The 23,523-nt window shown below is 52.2% G+C and overlaps 2 protein-coding genes across 7 annotated transcripts in view; both read left to right on the top strand.

The window, feature by feature from the left end:
• Positions 1-23,523, top strand: part of LOC141124028 (uncharacterized) — a 231,564-nt gene that overhangs the window by 176,051 nt on the left and 31,990 nt on the right. The window lies entirely within an intron of this gene.
• Positions 644-21,692, top strand: LOC141124030 (zinc phosphodiesterase ELAC protein 2-like). Of its 5 annotated transcripts, XR_012240769.1 has the most exons (9): positions 645-1,045; positions 3,108-3,158; positions 3,254-3,324; positions 3,654-3,718; positions 14,655-14,712; positions 15,467-15,605; positions 15,689-15,771; positions 18,435-18,873; positions 21,323-21,347. XR_012240769.1 is itself a non-coding variant. In XM_073612106.1 (5 exons), the coding sequence occupies exons 1-5, from the start codon at positions 804-806 to the stop codon at positions 21,346-21,348; spliced, it is 612 nt and encodes a 203-aa protein (XP_073468207.1). In that variant the 5' UTR covers positions 649-803; the 3' UTR covers positions 21,349-21,692. The 5 variants fall into 5 exon arrangements, 2 of the variants coding, with proteins under 2 accessions (XP_073468208.1, XP_073468207.1); XR_012240768.1 differs by lacking the exons at positions 18,435-18,873; positions 21,323-21,347 and having other exon boundaries at positions 15,689-16,396; XR_012240770.1 differs by lacking the exons at positions 3,108-3,158; positions 18,435-18,873; positions 21,323-21,347 and having other exon boundaries at positions 649-1,045; positions 15,689-16,395.

Here is a 23,523-nt window from a genome sequence, read left to right on the forward strand (position 1 = left end):
TGTGGGGAGAATTTCCAGTGTTCAATAAATAATATTAAATAATAGGCGGGATAATAATGAAGACGTAGGAGGGGTAAGAATAAATTAGACACATTAATATGAAGGGATAATAATGATGACGTGTGTATAGTTTATATATATAGATATATGTAAGGAGTAATAATATTGTACCACATATATATTTTATAAGGAGTGATAATATATACATATATAGGAGTGATAATATATACATATATAAGGAGTGATAATATATACATATATAGGAGTGATAATATATACATATATAGGAGTGATAATATATACATATATAGGAGTGATAATATATACATATATAGGAGTGATAATATATACATATATAGGAGTGATAATATATACATATATAGGAGTGATAATATATACATATATATTTGTGTGGATGGACTAATAACATTGTACAGGGGACGCGCACGGGGACGCGCACGGGGGCGGGGACGGTAGAAGGATGTAGGAGGAGCGGCAGTGCAGAGGGCTGGAGAGGCGGAGTTCCGATCTCCGCCGAGAGACAGGGGGAACAGATTTCGACGGGGAACCAAAAGGGGCGGGGTATTAGTAGAGGAAGTGAGTTGCGATAGGATAAAAGTTCCGAAGACTTTACTCTGATTGGAAGATTGTTGCCAGGTTCCCGGATCGCCGCCCTCCCATTGGCTGTCAGTCGGGATGCTGGGCTCTGATTGGGGAGCTGCCTGTCAGTCACACGGAGGGCCGGGTCCTGATTGGACGGCCAGGAAGCACGTGTTCCGGTGAGCGGCCAGTCTCCGGGCTGTATGGGGATCTGTGACCTGCTGTGGAGGCGCCTGTGCCGGCCTCTTATCATGTCCCAGGCCGAGGCTCGGGCCTTCAGTGCCCGGAAGAGCAAAGCGCCCCGAGAGACCCTCCGACACATCAAGAACAAGGAGAAGCTGAGCCGGACCGGAACCCTCGGGCCCCACACCTTCTATGTACAGACCGTGGCCTCCGGGAGCCGCGACACCGGGGCCTCCCTCTACCTCTTCTCCGAGCACAACCGGTGAGCGGGGGAGGGGCCACACCGGGGGAGGGGCCACACAGAGGGGAGGGGAGGGGCCACACAGAGGGGAGGGGCCACACAGGGGGGAGGGGAGGGGTCACACAGGGGGGAGGGGAGGGGCCACACCGGGGGAGGGGAGGGGTCACACCGGGGGAGGGGCCACACAGGGGGGAGGGGAGGGGTCACACAGGGGGAGGGGAGGGGTCACACCGGGGGAGGGGTGCTGGGGTCAGGAGGGGTCACAGTGGGGGAGGGGAGGGGTGCTGGGGTCAGGAGGGGTCACAGTGGGGGAGGGGAGGGGTGCTGAGGTCAGGAGGGGTCACAGTGGGGAAGGGGAGGGGTCACAGTGGGGAGGGGAGGGGTTCTGAGGTCAGGAGGGGTCACAGTGGGGAAGGGGAGGGGTCACAGTGGGGAAGGGGAGGGGTGCTGGGGTCAGGAGGGGTCACAGTGGGGAAGGGGAGGGGTGCTGGGGTCAGGAGGGGTCACAGTGGGGAGGGGGAGGGGTGCTGGGGGCAGGAGGGGTCACAGTGGGGAAGGGGAGGGGTGCTGGGGGCAGGAGGGGTCACAGTGGGGAAGGGGAGGGGTGCTGGGGGCAGGAGGGGTCACAGTGGGGAAGGGGAGGGGTGCTGGGGGCAGGAGGGGTCACAGTGGGGAGGGGGAGGGGTGCTGGGGGCAGGAGGGGTCACAGTGGGGAGGGGGAGGGGTGCTGGGGGCAGGAGGGGTCACAGTGGGGAGGGGGAGGGGTCACACTGGGGGAGGGGTGCTGGGGGCAGGAGGGGTCACAGTGGGGGAGGGGAGGGGTGCTGGGGGCAGGAGGGGTCACAGTGGGGAGGGGGAGGGGTGCTGGGGGCAGGAGGGGTCACAGTGGGGAGGGGGAGGGGTGCTGGGGGCAGGAGGGGTCACAGTGGGGAGGGGGAGGGGTGCTGGGGGCAGGAGGGGTCACAGTGGGGAGGGGGAGGGGTGCTGGGGGCAGGAGGGGTCACACGGAGAAGCGCAGTCTGTGGCCTTTGGGGTTCTTCAGGGTGGGGGGAGAACTAATGAGAGGAGGAGTCTACATCTCCATAGAGAAGGCCGACATCCTGGGAACACTGTTCAGGGATTTGGGGTGATTCCGGAGCCACATGTGGGGTATTGGGGACACAGTGGCAGCAGATGAGGGTTGTGATGTCATCGTGTCTCTGGCTCTCTGTGATGTCATCGGTCCCCTGTGATGTCATCGGTCCCCTGTCCCCTGTGATGTCATCGGTCCCCTGTCCCCTGTGATGTCATCGGTCCCCTGTCCTCTGTGATGTCATCGGTCCCCTGTCCTCTGTGATGTCACCGGTCCCCTGTGATGTCACCGGTCCCCTGTGATGTCACCGGTCCCCTGTGATGTCACCGGTCCCCTGTGATGTCACCTGTCCCCTGTGATGTCACCTGTCCCCTGTGATGTCATCGGTCCCCTGTCCCCTGTGATGTCATCGGTCCCCTGTGATGTCATCGGTCCCCTGTCCCCTGTGATGTCATCGGTCCCCTGTCCTCTGTGATGTCATCGGTCCCCTGTCCTCTGTGATGTCATCGGTCCCCTGTCCCCTGTGATGTCGGTCCCCTGTGATGTCATCGGTCCCCTGTCCCCTGTGATGTCACCGGTCCCCTGTCCCCTGTGATGTCACCGGTCCCCTGTCCCCTGTGATGTCACCGGTCCCCTGTCCCCTGTGATGTCACCGGTCCCCTGTCCCCTGTGATGTCACCGGTCCCCTGTCCCCTGTGATGTCACCGGTCCCCTGTCCCCTGTGATGTCACCGGTCCCCTGTCCCCTGTGATGTCACCGGTCCCCTGTCCCCTGTGATGTCACCGGTCCCCTGTCCCCTGTGATGTCACCGGTCCCCTGTCCCCTGTGATGTCACCGGTCCCCTGTGATGTCACCGGTCCCCTGTGATGTCATCGGTCCCCTGTCCCCTGTGATGTCATCGGTCACCTGTTCTCTGTGATGTCATCGGTCCCCTGTCCCCTGTGATGTCATCGGTCCCCTGTCCCCTGTGATGTCATCGGTCCCCTGTCCTCTGTGTTTCCTCTCTTGTAGGTATCTCTTTAATTGTGGAGAAGGGACACAGAGGCTGATGCATAAGAACAAGTAAGATGTATTCCCTCTTCTGATTGGTTGAATATAATATATATATATATATATATATATATATATAACGCTCTCTCTGTATATTCCCATCGCAGGCTGAAGTCGTCTCATCTGAACACCTTGTTTGTGACCCGGATGAATTGGGCCAATGTGGAAGGTTTATCAGGCAAGTCATGTGATGGGCGGTGAAGGGTCATCGCTCTGCCATTGGACGGGTCACCATATGGGGCGGTTGGCGAGGGGTTAATGCCGGTGACAGACTCATCATCTATAATCAGAGAGATGCAATTATCGGACCTCCAGCTGTTGCAGAACTACAAGTCCCATCATGCCTCTGGCTCTGGGTGTCAGGCTTGTGGCTGTCAGAGTCTTGCAATGCCTCATGGGACTTGTAGTTCTGGAATATCTGGAGGTTCCAGTGATTGGATATCCCTGATCTCTATCATTTCTGACTTGCCCAGTGTTTCCTCATCTCTGGTGTTGCCCCCCCTGTAGGCATGCTGCTGACATTGAGGGACGTCGGACTTCCTTCCTGTGTGGTGGCCGGACCTCCTCAGCTGGTAAAATCTCCACATTTTTATATTTCCATTGTTGTGTCCTAGTGGTGGGGGATGTGCACAATGCAGCATCTCCTATCGGGGGAGGGGAGGGAGATTTACTAAAACTGGTCCACACAGGATCTGCTGCAGCTCTGCATAGGAACCAATCAGCTTCCAGGGATTTTTGTCAAAGCTTCATTGGACAAGCTGAGGTTAGAAGCTGATTGGCTCCCAGGATGAGCTGCACCAGATTCTGAGTGCTCCAGTTTTAGGAAATCTCCCCCCATAGGAACCGGAAGATCGTATTTCCTTCATTTCTTTCTCCAGCTTGGACCAATGTATGTGTGTGCCATGCTTGTGGCATCCGGTGCCGGCATGGGCGCCAATCGGGGAACACACACCAAAAGTATTGGGACGCCCGCATTTACACACACATGAACTTTAATGAGGAAGTAAACCCCTCCCCCCTTGTGTGTTTTGTGCCTATATATAGGTGGCACTATAAATATATCTTCATCTAGAAGAACGATCGAACATTCCCATAGACACCCTCCTAAACCTTGTGGACGGCCTTCCCAGAAGAGGTGAAGCTGTTATAGCTGCAAAGGGCGGAGCCAACTCAATATTGAACCCTCCGGACTAAGACTGGGAGGTCATTAACTCCTTCAGATCTGCGCCATAGCCGAATGACGGCCACAGAGCGGACTTACTTTGCTGGGAGTACATCAGTAGACGTCGTCCTGTGCCCGAGCAGCCTGCAGCACGCTCTGTGATCAGCGGGTCGATCCTGAACCCTTATCACATGATCAGCTGTCAACCAATGACAGCTGATCATGTGATGTAAACAGAGCCGGTAATCAGCTATTTTTTATCCTCGCGATGATAGTGAGGAGGAAAAAAAAAGCCGATCACCGGCGGCTCTCAGAGGGATATCGGTCCCGATCAAGGAGAGCTGCCGCATGCTCATCTGTGCCCACCTGCCATTGCCACCTACCTGTGCCCACAGTGTCGCCTTATCTGTGCCTCACCAACAGTGCTGCCCATCAGTGCCGCCTTATTTGTGCCCATCAGTGCCGCCTTATTTGTGCCCATCAGTGCCGCCTTATTTGTGCCCATCAGTGCCGCCTTATTTGTGCCCATCAGTGCCGCCTTATTTGTGCCCATCAGTGCCGCCTTATCTGTGCCTCATCAGTGCCGCCTTATCTGTGCCTCATCAGTGCCGCCTTATCTGTGCCTCATCAGTGCCGCCTTATCTGTGCCTCATCAGTGCCGCCTTATCTGTGCCTCATCAGTGCCGCCTTATCTGTGCCTCATCAGTGCCGCCTTATCTGTGCCTCATCAGTGCCGCCTTATCTGTGCCTCATCAGTGCGGCCTTATCTGTGCCTCATCAGTGCGGCCTTATCTGTGCCTCATCAGTGCGGCCTTATCTGTGCCTCATCAGTGCGGCCTTATCTTTGCCTCATCAGTGCGGCCTTATCTGTGCCTCATCAGTGCGGCCTTATCTGTGCCTCATCAGTGCGGCCTTATCTGTGCCTCATCAGTGCGGCCTTATCTGTGCCTCATCAGTGCGGCCTTATCTGTGCCTCATCAGTGCGGCCTTATCTGTGCCTCATCAGTGCGGCCTTATCTGTGCCTCATCAGTGCGGCCTTATCTGTGCCTCATCAGTGCGGCCTTATCTGTGCCTCATCAGTGCGGCCTTATCTGTGCCTCATCAGTGCGGCCTTATCTGTGCCTCATCAGTGCGGCCTTATCTGTGCCTCATCAGTGCGGCCTTATCTGTGCCCCATCAGTGCGGCCTTATCTGTGCCCCATCAGTGCGGCCTTATCTGTGCCCCATCAGTGCGGCCTTATCTGTGCCCCATCAGTGCGGCCTTATCTGTGCCCCATCAGTGCGGCCTTATCTGTGCCCCATCAGTGCGGCCTTATCTGTGCCCCATCAGTGCGGCCTTATCTGTGCCCCATCAGTGCGGCCTTATCTGTGCCCCATCAGTGCGGCCTTATCTGTGCCCCATCAGTGCGGCCTTATCTGTGCCCCATCAGTGCGGCCTTATCTGTGCCCCATCAGTGCGGCCTTATCTGTGCCCCATCAGTGCGGCCTTATCTGTGCCCCATCAGTGCGGCCTTATCTGTGCCCCATCAGTGCGGCCTTATCTGTGCCCCATCAGTGCGGCCTTATCTGTGCCCCATCAGTGCGGCCTTATCTGTGCCCCATCAGTGCGGCCTTATCTGTGCCCCATCAGTGCGGCCTTATCTGTGCCCCATCAGTGCGGCCTTATCTGTGCCCCATCAGTGCGGCCTTATCTGTGCCCCATCAGTGCGGCCTTATCTGTGCCCCATCAGTGCGGCCTTATCTGTGCCCCATCAGTGCGGCCTTATCTGTGCCCCATCAGTGCGGCCTTATCTGTGCCCCATCAGTGCGGCCTTATCTGTGCCCCATCAGTGCGGCCTTATCTGTGCCCCATCAGTGCGGCCTTATCTGTGCCCCATCAGTGCGGCCTTATCTGTGCCCCATCAGTGCGGCCTTATCTGTGCCCCATCAGTGCGGCCTTATCTGTGCCCCATCAGTGCGGCCTTATCTGTGCCCCATCAGTGCGGCCTTATCTGTGCCCCATCAGTGCGGCCTTATCTGTGCCCCATCAGTGCGGCCTTATCTGTGCCCCATCAGTGCGGCCTTATCTGTGCCCCATCAGTGCGGCCTTATCTGTGCCCCATCAGTGCGGCCTTATCTGTGCCCCATCAGTGCGGCCTTATCTGTGCCCCATCAGTGCGGCCTTATCTGTGCCCCATCAGTGCGGCCTTATCTGTGCCCCATCAGTGCGGCCTTATCTGTGCCCCATCAGTGCGGCCTTATCTGTGCCCCATCAGTGCGGCCTTATCTGTGCCCCATCAGTGCGGCCTTATCTGTGCCCCATCAGTGCGGCCTTATCTGTGCCCCATCAGTGCGGCCTTATCTGTGCCCCATCAGTGCGGCCTTATCTGTGCCCCATCAGTGCGGCCTTATCTGTGCCCCATCAGTGCGGCCTTATCTGTGCCCCATCAGTGCGGCCTTATCTGTGCCCCATCAGTGCGGCCTTATCTGTGCCCCATCAGTGCGGCCTTATCTGTGCCCCATCAGTGCGGCCTTATCTGTGCCCCATCAGTGCGGCCTTATCTGTGCCCCATCAGTGCGGCCTTATCTGTGCCCCATCAGTGCGGCCTTATCTGTGCCCCATCAGTGCGGCCTTATCTGTGCCCCATCAGTGCGGCCTTATCTGTGCCCCATCAGTGCGGCCTTATCTGTGCCCCATCAGTGCGGCCTTATCTGTGCCCCATCAGTGCGGCCTTATCTGTGCCCCATCAGTGCGGCCTTATCTGTGCCCCATCAGTGCGGCCTTATCTGTGCCCCATCAGTGCGGCCTTATCTGTGCCCCATCAGTGCGGCCTTATCTGTGCCCCATCAGTGCGGCCTTATCTGTGCCCCATCAGTGCGGCCTTATCTGTGCCCCATCAGTGCGGCCTTATCTGTGCCCCATCAGTGCGGCCTTATCTGTGCCCCATCAGTGCGGCCTTATCTGTGCCCCATCAGTGCGGCCTTATCTGTGCCCCATCAGTGCGGCCTTATCTGTGCCCCATCAGTGCGGCCTTATCTGTGCCCCATCAGTGCGGCCTTATCTGTGCCCCATCAGTGCGGCCTTATCTGTGCCCCATCAGTGCGGCCTTATCTGTGCCCCATCAGTGCGGCCTTATCTGTGCCCCATCAGTGCGGCCTTATCTGTGCCCCATCAGTGCGGCCTTATCTGTGCCCCATCAGTGCGGCCTTATCTGTGCCCCATCAGTGCGGCCTTATCTGTGCCCCATCAGTGCGGCCTTATCTGTGCCCCATCAGTGCGGCCTTATCTGTGCCCCATCAGTGCGGCCTTATCTGTGCCCCATCAGTGCGGCCTTATCTGTGCCCCATCAGTGCGGCCTTATCTGTGCCCCATCAGTGCGGCCTTATCTGTGCCCCATCAGTGCGGCCTTATCTGTGCCCCATCAGTGCGGCCTTATCTGTGCCCCATCAGTGCGGCCTTATCTGTGCCCCATCAGTGCGGCCTTATCTGTGCCCCATCAGTGCGGCCTTATCTGTGCCCCATCAGTGCGGCCTTATCTGTGCCCCATCAGTGCGGCCTTATCTGTGCCCCATCAGTGCGGCCTTATCTGTGCCCCATCAGTGCGGCCTTATCTGTGCCCCATCAGTGCGGCCTTATCTGTGCCCCATCAGTGCGGCCTTATCTGTGCCCCATCAGTGCGGCCTTATCTGTGCCCCATCAGTGCGGCCTTATCTGTGCCCCATCAGTGCGGCCTTATCTGTGCCCCATCAGTGCGGCCTTATCTGTGCCCCATCAGTGCGGCCTTATCTGTGCCCCATCAGTGCGGCCTTATCTGTGCCCCATCAGTGCGGCCTTATCTGTGCCCCATCAGTGCGGCCTTATCTGTGCCCCATCAGTGCGGCCTTATCTGTGCCCCATCAGTGCGGCCTTATCTGTGCCCCATCAGTGCGGCCTTATCTGTGCCCCATCAGTGCGGCCTTATCTGTGCCCCATCAGTGCGGCCTTATCTGTGCCCCATCAGTGCGGCCTTATCTGTGCCCCATCAGTGCGGCCTTATCTGTGCCCCATCAGTGCGGCCTTATCTGTGCCCCATCAGTGCGGCCTTATCTGTGCCCCATCAGTGCGGCCTTATCTGTGCCCCATCAGTGCGGCCTTATCTGTGCCCCATCAGTGCGGCCTTATCTGTGCCCCATCAGTGCGGCCTTATCTGTGCCCCATCAGTGCGGCCTTATCTGTGCCCCATCAGTGCGGCCTTATCTGTGCCCCATCAGTGCGGCCTTATCTGTGCCCCATCAGTGCGGCCTTATCTGTGCCCCATCAGTGCGGCCTTATCTGTGCCCCATCAGTGCGGCCTTATCTGTGCCCCATCAGTGCGGCCTTATCTGTGCCCCATCAGTGCGGCCTTATCTGTGCCCCATCAGTGCGGCCTTATCTGTGCCCCATCAGTGCGGCCTTATCTGTGCCCCATCAGTGCGGCCTTATCTGTGCCCCATCAGTGCGGCCTTATCTGTGCCCCATCAGTGCGGCCTTATCTGTGCCCCATCAGTGCGGCCTTATCTGTGCCCCATCAGTGCGGCCTTATCTGTGCCCCATCAGTGCGGCCTTATCTGTGCCCCATCAGTGCGGCCTTATCTGTGCCCCATCAGTGCGGCCTTATCTGTGCCCCATCAGTGCGGCCTTATCTGTGCCCCATCAGTGCGGCCTTATCTGTGCCCCATCAGTGCGGCCTTATCTGTGCCCCATCAGTGCGGCCTTATCTGTGCCCCATCAGTGCGGCCTTATCTGTGCCCCATCAGTGCGGCCTTATCTGTGCCCCATCAGTGCGGCCTTATCTGTGCCCCATCAGTGCGGCCTTATCTGTGCCCCATCAGTGCGGCCTTATCTGTGCCCCATCAGTGCGGCCTTATCTGTGCCCCATCAGTGCGGCCTTATCTGTGCCCCATCAGTGCGGCCTTATCTGTGCCCCATCAGTGCGGCCTTATCTGTGCCCCATCAGTGCGGCCTTATCTGTGCCCCATCAGTGCGGCCTTATCTGTGCCCCATCAGTGCGGCCTTATCTGTGCCCCATCAGTGCGGCCTTATCTGTGCCCCATCAGTGCGGCCTTATCTGTGCCCCATCAGTGCGGCCTTATCTGTGCCCCATCAGTGCGGCCTTATCTGTGCCCCATCAGTGCGGCCTTATCTGTGCCCCATCAGTGCGGCCTTATCTGTGCCCCATCAGTGCGGCCTTATCTGTGCCCCATCAGTGCGGCCTTATCTGTGCCCCATCAGTGCGGCCTTATCTGTGCCCCATCAGTGCGGCCTTATCTGTGCCCCATCAGTGCGGCCTTATCTGTGCCCCATCAGTGCGGCCTTATCTGTGCCCCATCAGTGCGGCCTTATCTGTGCCCCATCAGTGCGGCCTTATCTGTGCCCCATCAGTGCGGCCTTATCTGTGCCCCATCAGTGCGGCCTTATCTGTGCCCCATCAGTGCGGCCTTATCTGTGCCCCATCAGTGCGGCCTTATCTGTGCCCCATCAGTGCGGCCTTATCTGTGCCCCATCAGTGCGGCCTTATCTGTGCCCCATCAGTGCGGCCTTATCTGTGCCCCATCAGTGCGGCCTTATCTGTGCCCCATCAGTGCGGCCTTATCTGTGCCCCATCAGTGCGGCCTTATCTGTGCCCCATCAGTGCGGCCTTATCTGTGCCCCATCAGTGCGGCCTTATCTGTGCCCCATCAGTGCGGCCTTATCTGTGCCCCATCAGTGCGGCCTTATCTGTGCCCCATCAGTGCGGCCTTATCTGTGCCCCATCAGTGCGGCCTTATCTGTGCCCCATCAGTGCGGCCTTATCTGTGCCCCATCAGTGCGGCCTTATCTGTGCCCCATCAGTGCGGCCTTATCTGTGCCCCATCAGTGCGGCCTTATCTGTGCCCCATCAGTGCGGCCTTATCTGTGCCCCATCAGTGCGGCCTTATCTGTGCCCCATCAGTGCGGCCTTATCTGTGCCCCATCAGTGCGGCCTTATCTGTGCCCCATCAGTGCGGCCTTATCTGTGCCCCATCAGTGCGGCCTTATCTGTGCCCCATCAGTGCGGCCTTATCTGTGCCCCATCAGTGCGGCCTTATCTGTGCCCCATCAGTGCGGCCTTATCTGTGCCCCATCAGTGCGGCCTTATCTGTGCCCCATCAGTGCGGCCTTATCTGTGCCCCATCAGTGCGGCCTTATCTGTGCCCCATCAGTGCGGCCTTATCTGTGCCCCATCAGTGCGGCCTTATCTGTGCCCCATCAGTGCGGCCTTATCTGTGCCCCATCAGTGCGGCCTTATCTGTGCCCCATCAGTGCGGCCTTATCTGTGCCCCATCAGTGCGGCCTTATCTGTGCCCCATCAGTGCGGCCTTATCTGTGCCCCATCAGTGCGGCCTTATCTGTGCCCCATCAGTGCGGCCTTATCTGTGCCCCATCAGTGCGGCCTTATCTGTGCCCCATCAGTGCCGCCTTATCTGTGCCCCATCAGTGCCGCCTTATCTGTGCCCCATCAGTGCCGCCTTATCTGTGCCCCATCAGTGCCGCCTTATCTGTGCCCCATCAGTGCCGCCTTAATCGCGCCCTTCAGTGCAAATCAATGAAGTAGAAAAATTACCGGTTTATAAAATTTTATAACAAACTATGAAACATGATTTTTTTTTTTTTTTTTTTCAAAATTTTTCTTCTTTTTTTGTTTGTTTAGCAAAAAATAAAAATCCAGCTGTGATTAAATACCACCAAAAGAAAGCTCTATTTGAAAAAAAAATGATATAAATGTCCTATGTGTACAATGTTACATGACTGAGTAATTGTCATTCAAAGTGCGTCAGCGCTGAAAGCTGAACATTGTCCTGGGCAGGAAGGGGGAGGGGAGTGCCGGTAAGCAGAGAGGTTAAAGTTCATGTGTGTGTAAAGGCGTCCCAATACTTTTGGTAAGATTGTATTTTCTCAATGTATGAAAAGCGTTTCTGTTTTGACAAGGTGGAAAGGCGAGTGGTGACATCACAACCTCCACCTTGTCCAATCAGAGATCACTTTTTTTGTTGATGGAGAGAATGCAAAGTGTGCTCCATATGGTGCCGTGTCTTGAGGGTGACCCACTGTGATCATTAACCACTTAAGGACCAGCCTCGTTTTGGATTTTAGGTGTTTACATGTTTAAAACAGGTTCTTTTGCTAGAAAATTACTTAGAACCCCCAAACATATATTGTTTTTTTTTTTCTAACACCCTGGAGAATAAAATGGCGGTCATTGCAATACTTTTTTTTTGCACCGTATTTGCGCAGCGGTCTTATAAGCGCACTTTTTTTTGGAAAAAATTCACTTTTTTGACTACAAAAAATAAGACAACAGTAAAGTTAGCCCAATTTATTTTTTTTATATATTGTGAAATATAATGTTACGCCAAGTAAATTCATACCCAACATGTCACTCTTCAAAATTGCGCCCGCTCGTGGAATGGCGTCAAACTTTTACCCTTAAAAATCTCCACAGGCGACGTTTTAAAAATTCTGCAGGTTGCATGTTTTGCGTTAGAGGAGGTCTAGGGCTAGAATTATTGCTCTCGCTCTAACGATCGCGGCGATACCTCACATGTGTGGTTTGACCACCGTTTTCATATGCGGGCGCTACTCACGTATGCGTTCGCTTCTGCGCGCGAGCTCGGCGGGACAGGGACGCTTTAAAACATTTTTTTTTGATTTTCTTATTCATTTTACTTTATTATATTTATTTTTGCACTGTTTTTAAAAAAAAAAAAAAAAAAAAAAGGTGTCACTTTTTTCCTATTACAAGGCGTGTAAACATGTCTTGTAATAGAAAAAAGCATGACAGGTCCTCTTTAATGTGAGATCCGGGGGGGTCAAAAAGTCCTCAGATCTCATATTTACACTAAGACCCCTTTCACACTGGGGCGGTTTGCAGGCGTTATTGCGCTAAAAATACCGCCTGCAAACCGCTCCTAAACAGCCTTCGGCTTTCACACTGAAGCGGTGCGCTGGCAGGAGAAGAAAAAATCTCCTGCCAGCCGCATCTTTGGAGCGGTGAAGGAGCGGTGTATTCACCGCTCCTAAACCGCTCCTGCCCATTAAAATCAATGGGACAGCGCGGCTATACGAGGGGTTTTAACCCTTTTTCGGCCGCCAGCGGGGGGTTAAAACCGCACCGCTAGCGGCCGAATACCGCGGTAAAACAGCGCTAAATATAGCGCTGTTTTACCGCCGACGCCCCCTACCGCCCCGTGTGAAAGGGGCCTTAAATGCAAAAAAAAAAAATGACAAAAAATAAATAAATATGCCTTTAAGACATATGGGCGGAGCTGACTTCATGACGTCGCTTCCGCCCTCCTATGGTATGGAGACGGGTGGGCGCCATCTTAGCCTCACTCGTCTCCTTACCTCAGCAGTGAGAGGTCCCGATCTCCACCGCTACCGACGGCTCCGGTAAGCGGTGGAGGGCGCGGGAGAGCAGCGGGAGGGGGAGTGGCACCTCTCCCGCCGCCGATAACGGTGATCTCACGGCGAACCCTCCGCAGAGACCACCATTATCGTACACAGAACTGGCTCCTGTAAAGATGGATACCTCGGTTGTGGCAGCAGCTGCTGCCGTTACCGAGATATCCATCTTCAAAGTGCTGACGTATATGTACAGGAGCCAGTCGGTAAGTGGTTAAGCAGCACAGCAGCCAATCGGCTCGGGACTCGGATGCTCCCTACAATCCCTGTAGTCAGTGGTACCTACTGTCCTCATTTCCATCTTCCGCGGGTTTGGGGTCCACATACTTAGAATTGTTCCAGCTCGAACCAATGTAACTGTAAACCTTTCCATTCCAGAACGGAAGCCATGCTCCTAGGCCAGTGATGGTGAACCTCGGCACCCCCAGATGTTTTGGAACTACATTTCCCATGATGCTTCACTACACTGCAGAGTGCCTGAGCATCATGGGAAATGTAGTTCCAAAACATCTGGGGTGCCGAAGTTCCCCATCACTGGCCTAGGCGGAGCACACCTGAACCTGGTAAGTACGCTTCTGATAGGTTCACTTTTAGTCCACCCAAAAATGAAAAGGTGAACGAACACGCCCCTCACCGCCCCACCCCCGCCCCTCCCCAGTCCCTGTTACACTCGCATATGTGAACCTGACCTAAAACACGACCAGAAATGTCTTCAGTGCCAGTAATTGTCAGGCAGGGATGGTGCCAAAAAGCACCGCTCCACTTCATCATGTGAGATGATCCCAAAAGGAGAACAAACCGCACCTTGCTGCCCCGCAGCTACGAATCCTCAGAGCGTTGTGGTGACTCGGCACTGGTTCCTGAATGTCTGCGCTCAGCAGAAGACATAAACACCGATCGGGGAGTCTGAAGATTAAAAACTGCTTCTATTTATTTAACCATCTACACTTACAGTGCCGCCGCATACAATGTTAGTATCTCTGTATCAGAGAGCGCCACCAGATTTTCCACCGGCGTGCGCGATGACATTACATGTCCGGCCCCTCCCAACGCGTTTCTAGTAATAGATGGAGAAAAAGTGCCGGTCTCCCCGAAGCCTCTGCGGGGTGATTACACAGCATTTAGTGGTGTGGGCAGCAGGATAGGTAAGTATTCGATGTCTTCTTTAAGGATGAGCTCCGGCGTGTTCGCACACCCCACGTGCAGAGGCCGCGCCAGGAAGTCGGCACTGCGGAGCGCTAATCACAGGCAGTGAGACGTTGTCCTGATGTGCGGCTGCAGAGATGGGGAAATGTCTCACTGCCTGTGATTAGCGCTCCGCAGTGCCGACTTCCTGGCGCGGGCTCTGCACGTGGGGTCTGCGAACACGCCGGAGCTCATCCTTAAGGCCCCGTACACACGATCGGACTTTTTGACAACAAACATGCAAATGACCTGTTTTAAGGCAACATCCGCCCGTGTGTACGCTCCATCGCACAAACCTTTTTTTGGTTTTCATCGGACAGATGTCGGCTGTGCGAACAGACAAAGTTGGCGGCAACAAAAGTCCAACGTCGGCTGGTCCGATCGTGTGTACACAAAACCATCGGACTTTAGTCCAAAGTACAAACACGCAGGATCAGAACCAATGCAAAAGATCAGACAATACAGAAGGTGACCAAAGGGTGGCGCCGGAGAAATGAACGTCCTCTTTTCAATTGTCGTCAGTACGTTCGTGTTTGTTACCTAAAAAGTCCTGCCGTGTGTATGCAGAACAAGTTCACGGCCAACGCCCTTTGGACAGAAATCCACAGAGAAGTTTGAAGTCCGATCGTGTGTACGAGGATTTAGTCTTCTTTGTGAAGAGGTTTCCCCTCTGTGACTGTGTTAGATTGGAGTGTGGTCAGTATTGTCATTCTTTTTGTTTTTTTTTCCTTGTTAACACAGGAGAAGCTCCTGCAGGCCATCAAGACCTACTGTGGACCTCTAGACGGCCTTAATGTCGGTAAGTCTTTTTTTGTTTTTTCCAAGACTACATGCTGTGTGATTTGGCATCGGATGCCCGCTCCGTGGTTCCCAGGCTCCTCCCACTCCTCCCCGGAGCCTCAGACTAATGATATCAGGGTGGTGAATGGGAGGTGCTGCAGGAACAATTGCCCCCCCGATTTTCCCTTTGGGCAGTATGAACCCGAAAGTGCTCCGCAAAAAGGTCCAAATCCCAACTGGGGGGGGAGGGGGGGGCACAGAGGATGCTGCATGTCTAAAGGGAATATTTGTAAGAGGTGGGTGATGACAGTACAGCCCAGGAGGAGAGGAGATTGATGGTGACTGAAGTCTTCCATACAGCAAATAAAAGGAGGCTCAATATGGCTTCTGCAGCTTCGAAGGGTTATGTGGTGGAGATTGAAGTTTGCAGGGAATTGAGAATAGACATGGGGGGGGGAGGGGACTTTGCTACAGGTGATGGGGGGGGGCGGGGTTCCCTTTTTTTAAACTGGCTTTTAGCGCAGGAAAGATTCAGTCCAATGCCATTGCAGTGCAGCAGCTGTTCTTTTATTACAGGGGACTTCAAACTACGGCCCTCCAGTTGTTCAAGAACTACAATTCCCATCATGCCCGGTCAGGTCTGTGAATGTCAGTTTTGCAATGCCTCATGGGACGTGTAGTTCCGTAACACCTGGAGGGCCGCAGTTTAGAGATTCCTGTCATCTATTATATGGAACCAGAAGCCCCGCCCCCTTTTCTTTTTTTCCTGGCAGGTTCGGCCCGAGGACGGAGCACCTGATCCTGAATGAGAGCGTTTCCTCCATCCATAACCAAAGTGCCTACAGAATTCAGACCCAGCTGAACCTCATCCACCCTCGTATCTTCCCGCCTCTCCCTGACCTCTCTCGGAAGGTAAGTGGCTGTGCATGCTGGGATTTGTAGCTCTGCGGTGGGGAGCTGCTTCCATAGAGTCTCCCATGTGGTTTTGTATGCAGGAGACGGCAGAGAAGGACGTCCGAGGAATTAAAGCAGAATGTCTTCTAAAATACCAGCTGAGACCGACCAGGGAATGGCAGAGGTAAGCCGACTCCTCATTGGCTGTGCACCGATACCCTTCTGTAGTTGGTGGTAGGTGTACCAGCGTGGCACAGGCGAAGGCGTGTCTCCTATGGTTACTCCATTGTCGTGGCCGGAGGATCCAACCAATAATATTAGTAATTTATTTTATCTTTCTACAATTCAACCCAAAAGAATCGGATCAGGAGAGCCTTGGAAAAGTAAGAGCTCCGCCCACATCTCTTTTCATTGGCCAAGGCCCTTCTGCATCAGAAACAAACCTTTCCGTAGATTTCATGTGCACTTCTGGCCAAGGTGTGGAAATTGGAGGATTTCCATATTCCCCCAGCAGAGCAAATCAACTTCAAAACAATCCCTCACTGAACTCTGTAGCTGCAGGCACTGCGGAGCAATTCATTCTCAACTATTGCAGAAGTCATTCTATCAGCAGCTCTTCTTCCTCTCCTGGAGATCCGGCTCTATTTACATTACAGCTTAGAAGGGGGAGCGCGGGAAACGAGCTGCTGGGAGAGTGGGGAGCCGGGGGTGTGGAGTTCCTGAGTAACTGCTGGGAGAGTGGGGAGCCGGGGGTGTGGAGTTCCTGAGTAACTGCTGGGAGAGTGGGGAGCCGGGGGTGTGGAGTTCCTGAGTAACTGCTGGGAGTGGGGAGCCGGGGGTGTGGAGTTCCTGAGTAACTGCTGGGAGGGGGGAGCCGGGGGTGCGGAGTTCCTGAGTAACTGCTGGGAGGGGGGAGCCGGGGGTGCGGAGTTCCTGAGTAACTGCTGGGAGTGGGGAGCCGGGGGGTGTGGAGTTCCTGAGTAACTGCTGGGAGGGGGGAGCCGGGGGTGTGGAGTTCCTGAGTAACTGCTGGGAGAGTGGGGAGCCGGGGGTGTGGAGTTCCTGAGTAACTGCTGGGAGAGTGGGGAGCCGGGGGTGTGGAGTTCCTGAGTAACTGCTGGGAGTGGGGAGCCGGGGGTGTGGAGTTCCTGAGTAACTGCTGGGAGGGGGGAGCCGGGGGTGCGGAGTTCCTGAGTAACTGCTGGGAGGGGGGAGCCGGGGGTGCGGAGTTCCTGAGTAACTGCTGGGAGGGGGGAGCCGGGGGTGCGGAGTTCCTGAGTAACTGCTGGGAGGGGGGAGCCGGGGGTGCGGAGTTCCTGAGTAACTGCTGGGAGGGGGGAGCCGGGGGTGCGGAGTTCCTGAGTAACTGCTGGGAGGGGGGAGCCGGGGGTGCGGAGTTCCTGAGTAACTGCTGGGAGGGGGGAGCCGGGGGTGCGGAGTTCCTGAGTAACTGCTGGGAGGGGGGAGCCGGGGGTGTGGAGTTTCTATGTCACAGCTGGGAGGGGGGAGCAGGGGGGTTCTGATCTACTGTACAATACTCCAACCCTCTTCTCTTCTGGTGGGGCTGTACGGTTGTTCTGGTACAACAATGTCTGTTGTTGGCTGAAGCTTCTGGACCAAGTTATCTGCTGATCTAAGTTAAGTATGGTCAGCACGGTGGCTGAGTGGTCAGCACCTCCTCCTGGCAGCACCGGGGTCATCGATTTTGAATCCCAACCACAACATTACCTGCATGGAGTTTGCATGTTCTCCCTGTGCCTGTGTGGGTTTCCTCCGGGTATTCTAGTTTCCTCCCACACTACAATGACTTGCTGGTAAGTAGGGTTACATCGATATCAGTGCCGATAGCGAGTATTTGCCCGAGTGCTTCACCTGATACCTTTGCATCCCGGAAGTCAGTGGGCGGGTGGAGTGGGTGGGAGAAGGCGGAGCTTGGGTCCTAGCACAGTGAGAGTCCTTGCAGTGGAGGAAGGTAAGCTTATGGGGCAGGGGTGTGGGTCGCAGCCGCACGCTATCCATCAGCATCGGTGACCCGGGCCATCAGAATCATTAACGGAAGTGACGGCCCGCGTCTCCGTCAGAGGCTGTACACTGCAACGCCCATCTTGGTACACCCAAGATGTCCGCTGCTGCATTCTGACTAGACTTTACTGAGGCCGAGTGCAGGGTGTATCAAGATGGGCGTTGCAGTGTACAGCTCATCAGTCTTGTCAATTTTTATATTTTAGTGCTGCATTATTTTCAGTGCCACTGCCTACCAAACAGTTCCACCTATCATTGCCCATAAGTGCCACCTATTAGTACACATAAGTGCTGCAAATCAGTGCCCATCAGTGAGTGCCAGCCATCAGTGCCCATCAGTGAGTGCCAGCCATCAGTGCCCATCAGTGAGTGCCAGCCATCAGTGCCCATCAGTGAGTGCCAGCCATCAGTGCCCATCAGTGAGTGCCAGCCATCAGTGCCCATCAGTGAGTGCCAGCCATCAGTGCCGCATATTAGTGTCCAATGTTGTGCTTTGAAAACTGTGACATGACATCCAAAGAAATGATCGGTATCGGTGAGTACTTGAAAAAGTCTCGGTACTTGTACTCGGTCTTAGAAAAGTGGTATTGGTGCAACCCAACTGGTAAGTTACTTGGCTCCGGTCTGATTGGCTCCAGTATAGGAATGTGTGTTGGGGACATTAGATTGTCAGCTCCTTGAAGACGGGGACTGATGTGAATGTACAATATATGTAAAGCGTAAATTGTCAGCGTTATAGAAGTACCTGAAATAAGTAAAAGGAGCCGGTATAGTTGGCAAGGGGTGTGTGTGTGTGTATATATATATATATTCTCTATGCTTTAGGTTGATTGGAGGAGGAGGCGGTGTCTGGTGATTGGAGGAGGAGGCGGTGTCTGGTGATTGGAGGAGGAGGCGGTGTCTGGTGATTGGAGGAGGAGGCGGTGTCTGGTGATTGGAGGAGGAGGCGGTGTCTGGTGATTGGAGGAGGAGGCGGTGTCTGGTGATTGGAGGAGGAGGCGGTGTCTGGTGATTGGAGGAGGAGGCGGTGTCTGGTGATTGGAGGAGGAGGCGGTGTCTGGTGATTGGAGGAGGCGGCGGTGTCTGGTGATTGGAGGAGGAGGCGGTGTCTGGTGATGATCTCATAGTGATTGGTATTTCAGGGACATGGTCACCGGTAACAACGGTCCGGAGTTTGTGAAGGAGGCGATGAAGCTGCCGGGATTCCCGGACGCCCTGAAGTTGTGCAGACGGCTGCTAGAGGCCGACCTCCAACAATCTGCGGGTAAATACTAATGTTACTTCTAACCTTTTGCCCCGGAGTATTCGGAGGGGGACACCTCTGATTGGCTTTCATTGCTCGTTGTACATAAAACTGACCTCTGGTGTCCCGCCCACTTTTCATTACTAGATCCCCTCCCCCGATGCTCAATAAAATCGCCATGAAGTATTTCTAATCCATGCCTTATGCCGTGTACACACGACCGGTTTTTCCGACGGAATTCCGCTCAAGCTGTCTTGCCTACACACGATCACACCGAAGTCCGACCGTCCAGAACGCGGTGACGTACAACACGTACGACGGGACTAGAAAAAGGAAGTTCAAGAGCCAGTAGCTTCCGTCTCGTACTTGCTTCAGAGCATGCGTCGTTTTTGGTCCGTCGGAAACAGCATACAGACGATCGGTTTTCCCGATTTGGAATTGGTTCCGTTGGAAATATTTAGAACATCTTCCATTTCTAGGCCCGTCAGAATTTAAAAAAAAAAAGTCAGATGAGGCCCACACCCACGATCGGAATAGACGATGAAAAGCTTCCGTCGGACTTTTTCTGTCGGACATTCCGCTCGTGTGTACGCGGCTTTAGTTTCATTCGTTTTTGTTTTTTCTTTTCGGTTTTTGGGTCATTTTTTTTATGATCGACATTCGAAAATTCAAAAATCCGAAATAATAACTTACTAACTAATAATAAATGACTATTAAATGATATTAATAATAAAGTATTGGAGTTTCCTTTCAAATGTGGCTGTTAGTGAACGTAACGAATACAAATCTAAACAAATGGAATGGAACTAATTAATAATAAATAATAATAGTAATAAAAAGTAATTTGTTACGTTCCATTCCTTTTAGACGCAGCATTCGTTATTTCCGATAATTCGTAACTTCAGATAAATTTGTATTCATTACGTTCACTAACAGCTAAATGTGAAAGGAAATTCCAATACCTATCATTTAATATTTAGTAATAGTTAAGTTATTATTAGTTATTATTTCAGATTTTCGTAATGAATTTATCCGAAGTAACAAATTATCTGAAATAATGAATGCCGCATCTAAACGAATGGAACATAATGAATTAATAATAATAAATAAAAATAATAATAAAAAGGTTTTATTATTTATTATTATTAATTCGCTACGTTGCATTCGTTTAGATGCGGCATTCATTATTTCGGATAGTTCGTACCTTTGGATAAGTTCGTATTCCTTACGTTCTCTAACAGCCAAATTTGAAAGGAAATTCCAACACCTATAATTTAATGGTTAGTAATAGTTGTTATTATTTCAGGTTTTCCGATTTTCATTCTTATTTTTGAGTTTAATGAATTTTTGAATTTTTTTCGAAAATTCGAAATGGGTTTCCGTTAATTCGAATATTTCCGAATGAACGAATTTGTCGAACTTCACCGGGAAAAAAACGAATTAGTAAGGAATTGCACGTGTCTAGTTTTAACACAAGGGTGAGGCTCTTTATTTTCAGTCATGTGACGGTTATGTTTAAAATCTAATTTCTCTCGGATGAAAATAACTTTCACCTTTTCGAAAACAAAAATCCTTATCCTGCTGTGTGGATTTGTTAAAAACTATCATTTAACCTTTTATTTTTTCTTTATTTTTTCTTTCGAAACAAAAATAAATATTTTGTACTATTCTGTTTTTATGTTTGTTTTTTCATTACATGTGCAGTGCAAACCCTGATGTACTGTATGCTATCATTCTCTATGTATTACTTTTACTTTTATATTATTTGTTTCCTTTGTTACCATTACAAAACAATAAAATGTATTCATTTACCAAAAAAAAGAAGGAAGCCTGTATTACCTGTTTGGACCATGAGGTGGTGGTAAAGGTCCACAGCTGGGTGGAGACATTTGCGCGTTCTGTGATCCAATACTCCGTTTTGTTGGAGTGAGAAGAAAAGAGAGAAAGAGAAAAGAACAAAACAATTCCTGAAATAAGAATAGGAAGACCCTTTGAGGGTCCGGGGATCTTCCAGGCGAGGTTTCCACCTCATCCCTTTAAATCTGAACACATATGAATTACTCGGGTTCTGAGGCTGATTAAGGTGGTAAGTAAACTCGATTGGTTCCTTATCTGCATGAAATAAGCCTCAGAACCCGTGTAATTCATATGTGTTCGGGTTTTAAAGGGATGAGGTGGCAACCCTAGATGCACCGATACCATTTTTTTTTTTTTTTTTACAGCGAGTATGAGAAACTTTTTTTTTTTTTTTTTTTTTTTTTGTACTTTTTATTATTATTATTATTATTATTATTCAGGATTTATATAGCGCCAACAGTTTACGCAGCGCTTTACAATATAAAAGGGAGACAATACAGTTATAATATAATACAATACAATACAATAGGATTAAGAGGGCCCTGCTCAGAAGAGCTTACAATCTAATATGTACTCGCTGATACCAATCGCAAATGTTTTGTTTACACTTCAGCTGTCAGCAATTGTGGAGGAACCTGACTGGCCTGCACAGAGTCCTGACCTCAACCCCATAGAACACCTTTGGGATGAATTAGAGAGGAGACTGCGAGCCAGGCCTTCTCATCCAACATCAGTGCCTGACCTCACAAATGCTCTTCTGGAAGAATGGTCAAACATTCCCATAGACACCCTCCTAAACCTTGTGGACGGCCTTCCCAGAAGGGGCGAAGCTGTTGTAGTGCCTTGCAAAAAAGGGGGCGCCATACAAATGCCCCCCCACACTTTTCACATATTTATTTGTATAATTTTCCTTTCACTTCACAATTATGTGACACTTTGTGTTGGTCTATCACATAAAATCCCAATAAAATACATTTACATTTTTGGTAATAACATGAGAAAATGTGGGAAGTTTCAAGGGGTATGAATACTTTTCCAAGACACTGGAGTGGTGGCCTGTAATGCAGGGCACAGGCTCCCATTCATGCGTCCAGCCCCCTAATCTACATTCAGGGCGCAGCCCCCCTATTCATGCGTCCAGCCCCCTAATCTACATTCAGGGCGCCGGACACATTGATTCCAATGGGGTTTTTTTTTTTTATGAAGCACATGATTAGAGCCTGAGGCTCTAATTGGCTCAAAAAAAAAAAAAAAGGTTGGGAGAGCACTGTGCCCTGAGCCCACCCAGTTGTATGACAATAGTGAATGAATCTTCGCTACAGGCACGCTGATTCTCCTCCCGGCCAATCAGGAAGCGGGTCTTGAGACATGTTTTCCTGATTAGCCGAATGCAGAAGCGATCCTATTGGCCTAGGAGGAGGGAGGAGACACAGGGCCGTCGTGATGCCGAAGAGAAGACGCAGGAGGGAAGTGCTGCCCGGCTACTGGGGCACTGCATTAGCTGCAAAGGGCGGAGCCAACTCAATATTGAACCCTCCGGACTAAGACTGGGAGGTCATTAATGTTCATGTGTGTGTAAAGGCAGGCGTCCCAATACTTTTGGGAATATAGTGTATATTGCACAAGTAACTGTGTGTGTGTGTGCAGATATAGACAGAATCTATAGTAATTCACTGTTTCATCTACTTACTGTAAAGTATACAGTAACTCAATGTAAAACCTTTCTTTTAGTGTAATGCCGCGTACACACGGGCGGACTTTTCACGGACTTTCGAACGAACGGACTTGCCTACACACGATCACAACAAAGTCCGATGGATTCATACGTGATGACGAACACCGGACTAGAATAAGGAAGTTGATAGCCGGTAGCCAATAGCTGCCCTAGCGCCGGTTTTCGTCCGTCGGACCGGCATACAGACGAGCGGATTTTTAGACCGGAACTCGAGTCCGTCGGATAAATTTGAAACGTGTTCCAAATCTAAAGTCCGTCAGATTTTTGACCGAAAAAGTCCGCTGCAGGTCCGATGGAGCCCACACACGGTCGGATTGTCCGCCAGATTCGGTCCGTCGGACAAGTCCGGTTGAAAAGTCCGCCCGTGTGTACGCAGCATTAGATGGAGTGGGGAGGGATTAGAACCCCGGTCAGTTTTTATTACTGTTTGTGCCCCCTGTTAATGAGATCCCCCTCTCTATTTTCATGTTTACTATTATTATTATTATACAGGATTTATATAGCGCCAACAGTTTACACAGCACTTTACAATATAAAAGGGAGACAATACAGTTATAATACAATAAAATACAAGAGGATTAGGAGGGCCCTGCTCAGAAGAGCTTACAATCTAATAGGGTGGGGCAGGTGGTACAAAAGGTTGTAACTGTGGGGGATGAGCTGATGGAAGTGGTAGAAGATTAGTGGGAGATGTGATCGGCTTCCCTGAAGAGATGAGTTTTCAGGGATCGTCTGAAGGTAGAAGAGTAGGGGATAGCCGGATAGATGGAGGTAGCGAGTTCCAGAGGATGGGAGAGGCTCTGGGTGATATTTGGAGACAAGATTGGTGATGTAGCTCAGGACAGAGTTGTGAAGGGCTTTGTGTGTTGTGGTTAGGATTTAGAATTTAATTGGCTGGGTGATTGGGAGCCAGTGTAGGGATTGGAGGAAAGGGTTGGTAGAAACTGAATGGAGACCAGTGTAGGGATTGGAGGAGAGGGTTGGCGGACACTGAATGGGAGCCAGTGTAGGGATTGGAGGAGAGGGATGGTGGACACTGAATGGAGACCAGTGTAGGGATTGGAGGAGAGGGGTGGTGG

The sequence above is a fragment of the Aquarana catesbeiana genome, unplaced genomic scaffold, assembly GCF_042186555.1.
Source record: "Aquarana catesbeiana isolate 2022-GZ unplaced genomic scaffold, ASM4218655v1 unanchor96, whole genome shotgun sequence".
Lineage (NCBI taxonomy): Eukaryota > Metazoa > Chordata > Amphibia > Anura > Ranidae > Aquarana > Aquarana catesbeiana.

Coding starts and splice junctions, on each gene's coding strand:
- LOC141124030 (XM_073612106.1), top strand. CDS start 804: ATGGGGATCTGTGACCTGCTGTGGAGGCGCCTGTGCCGGCCTCTTATC. Junction 1,046..15,466: donor CTCTTCTCCGAGCACAACCG/GTGAGCGGGGGA, acceptor TTTTCCTGGCAG/GTTCGGCCCGAGGACGGAGC. Junction 18,874..21,322: donor CGACCTCCAACAATCTGCGG/GTAAATACTAAT, acceptor TTTACACTTCAG/CTGTCAGCAATTGTGGAGGA.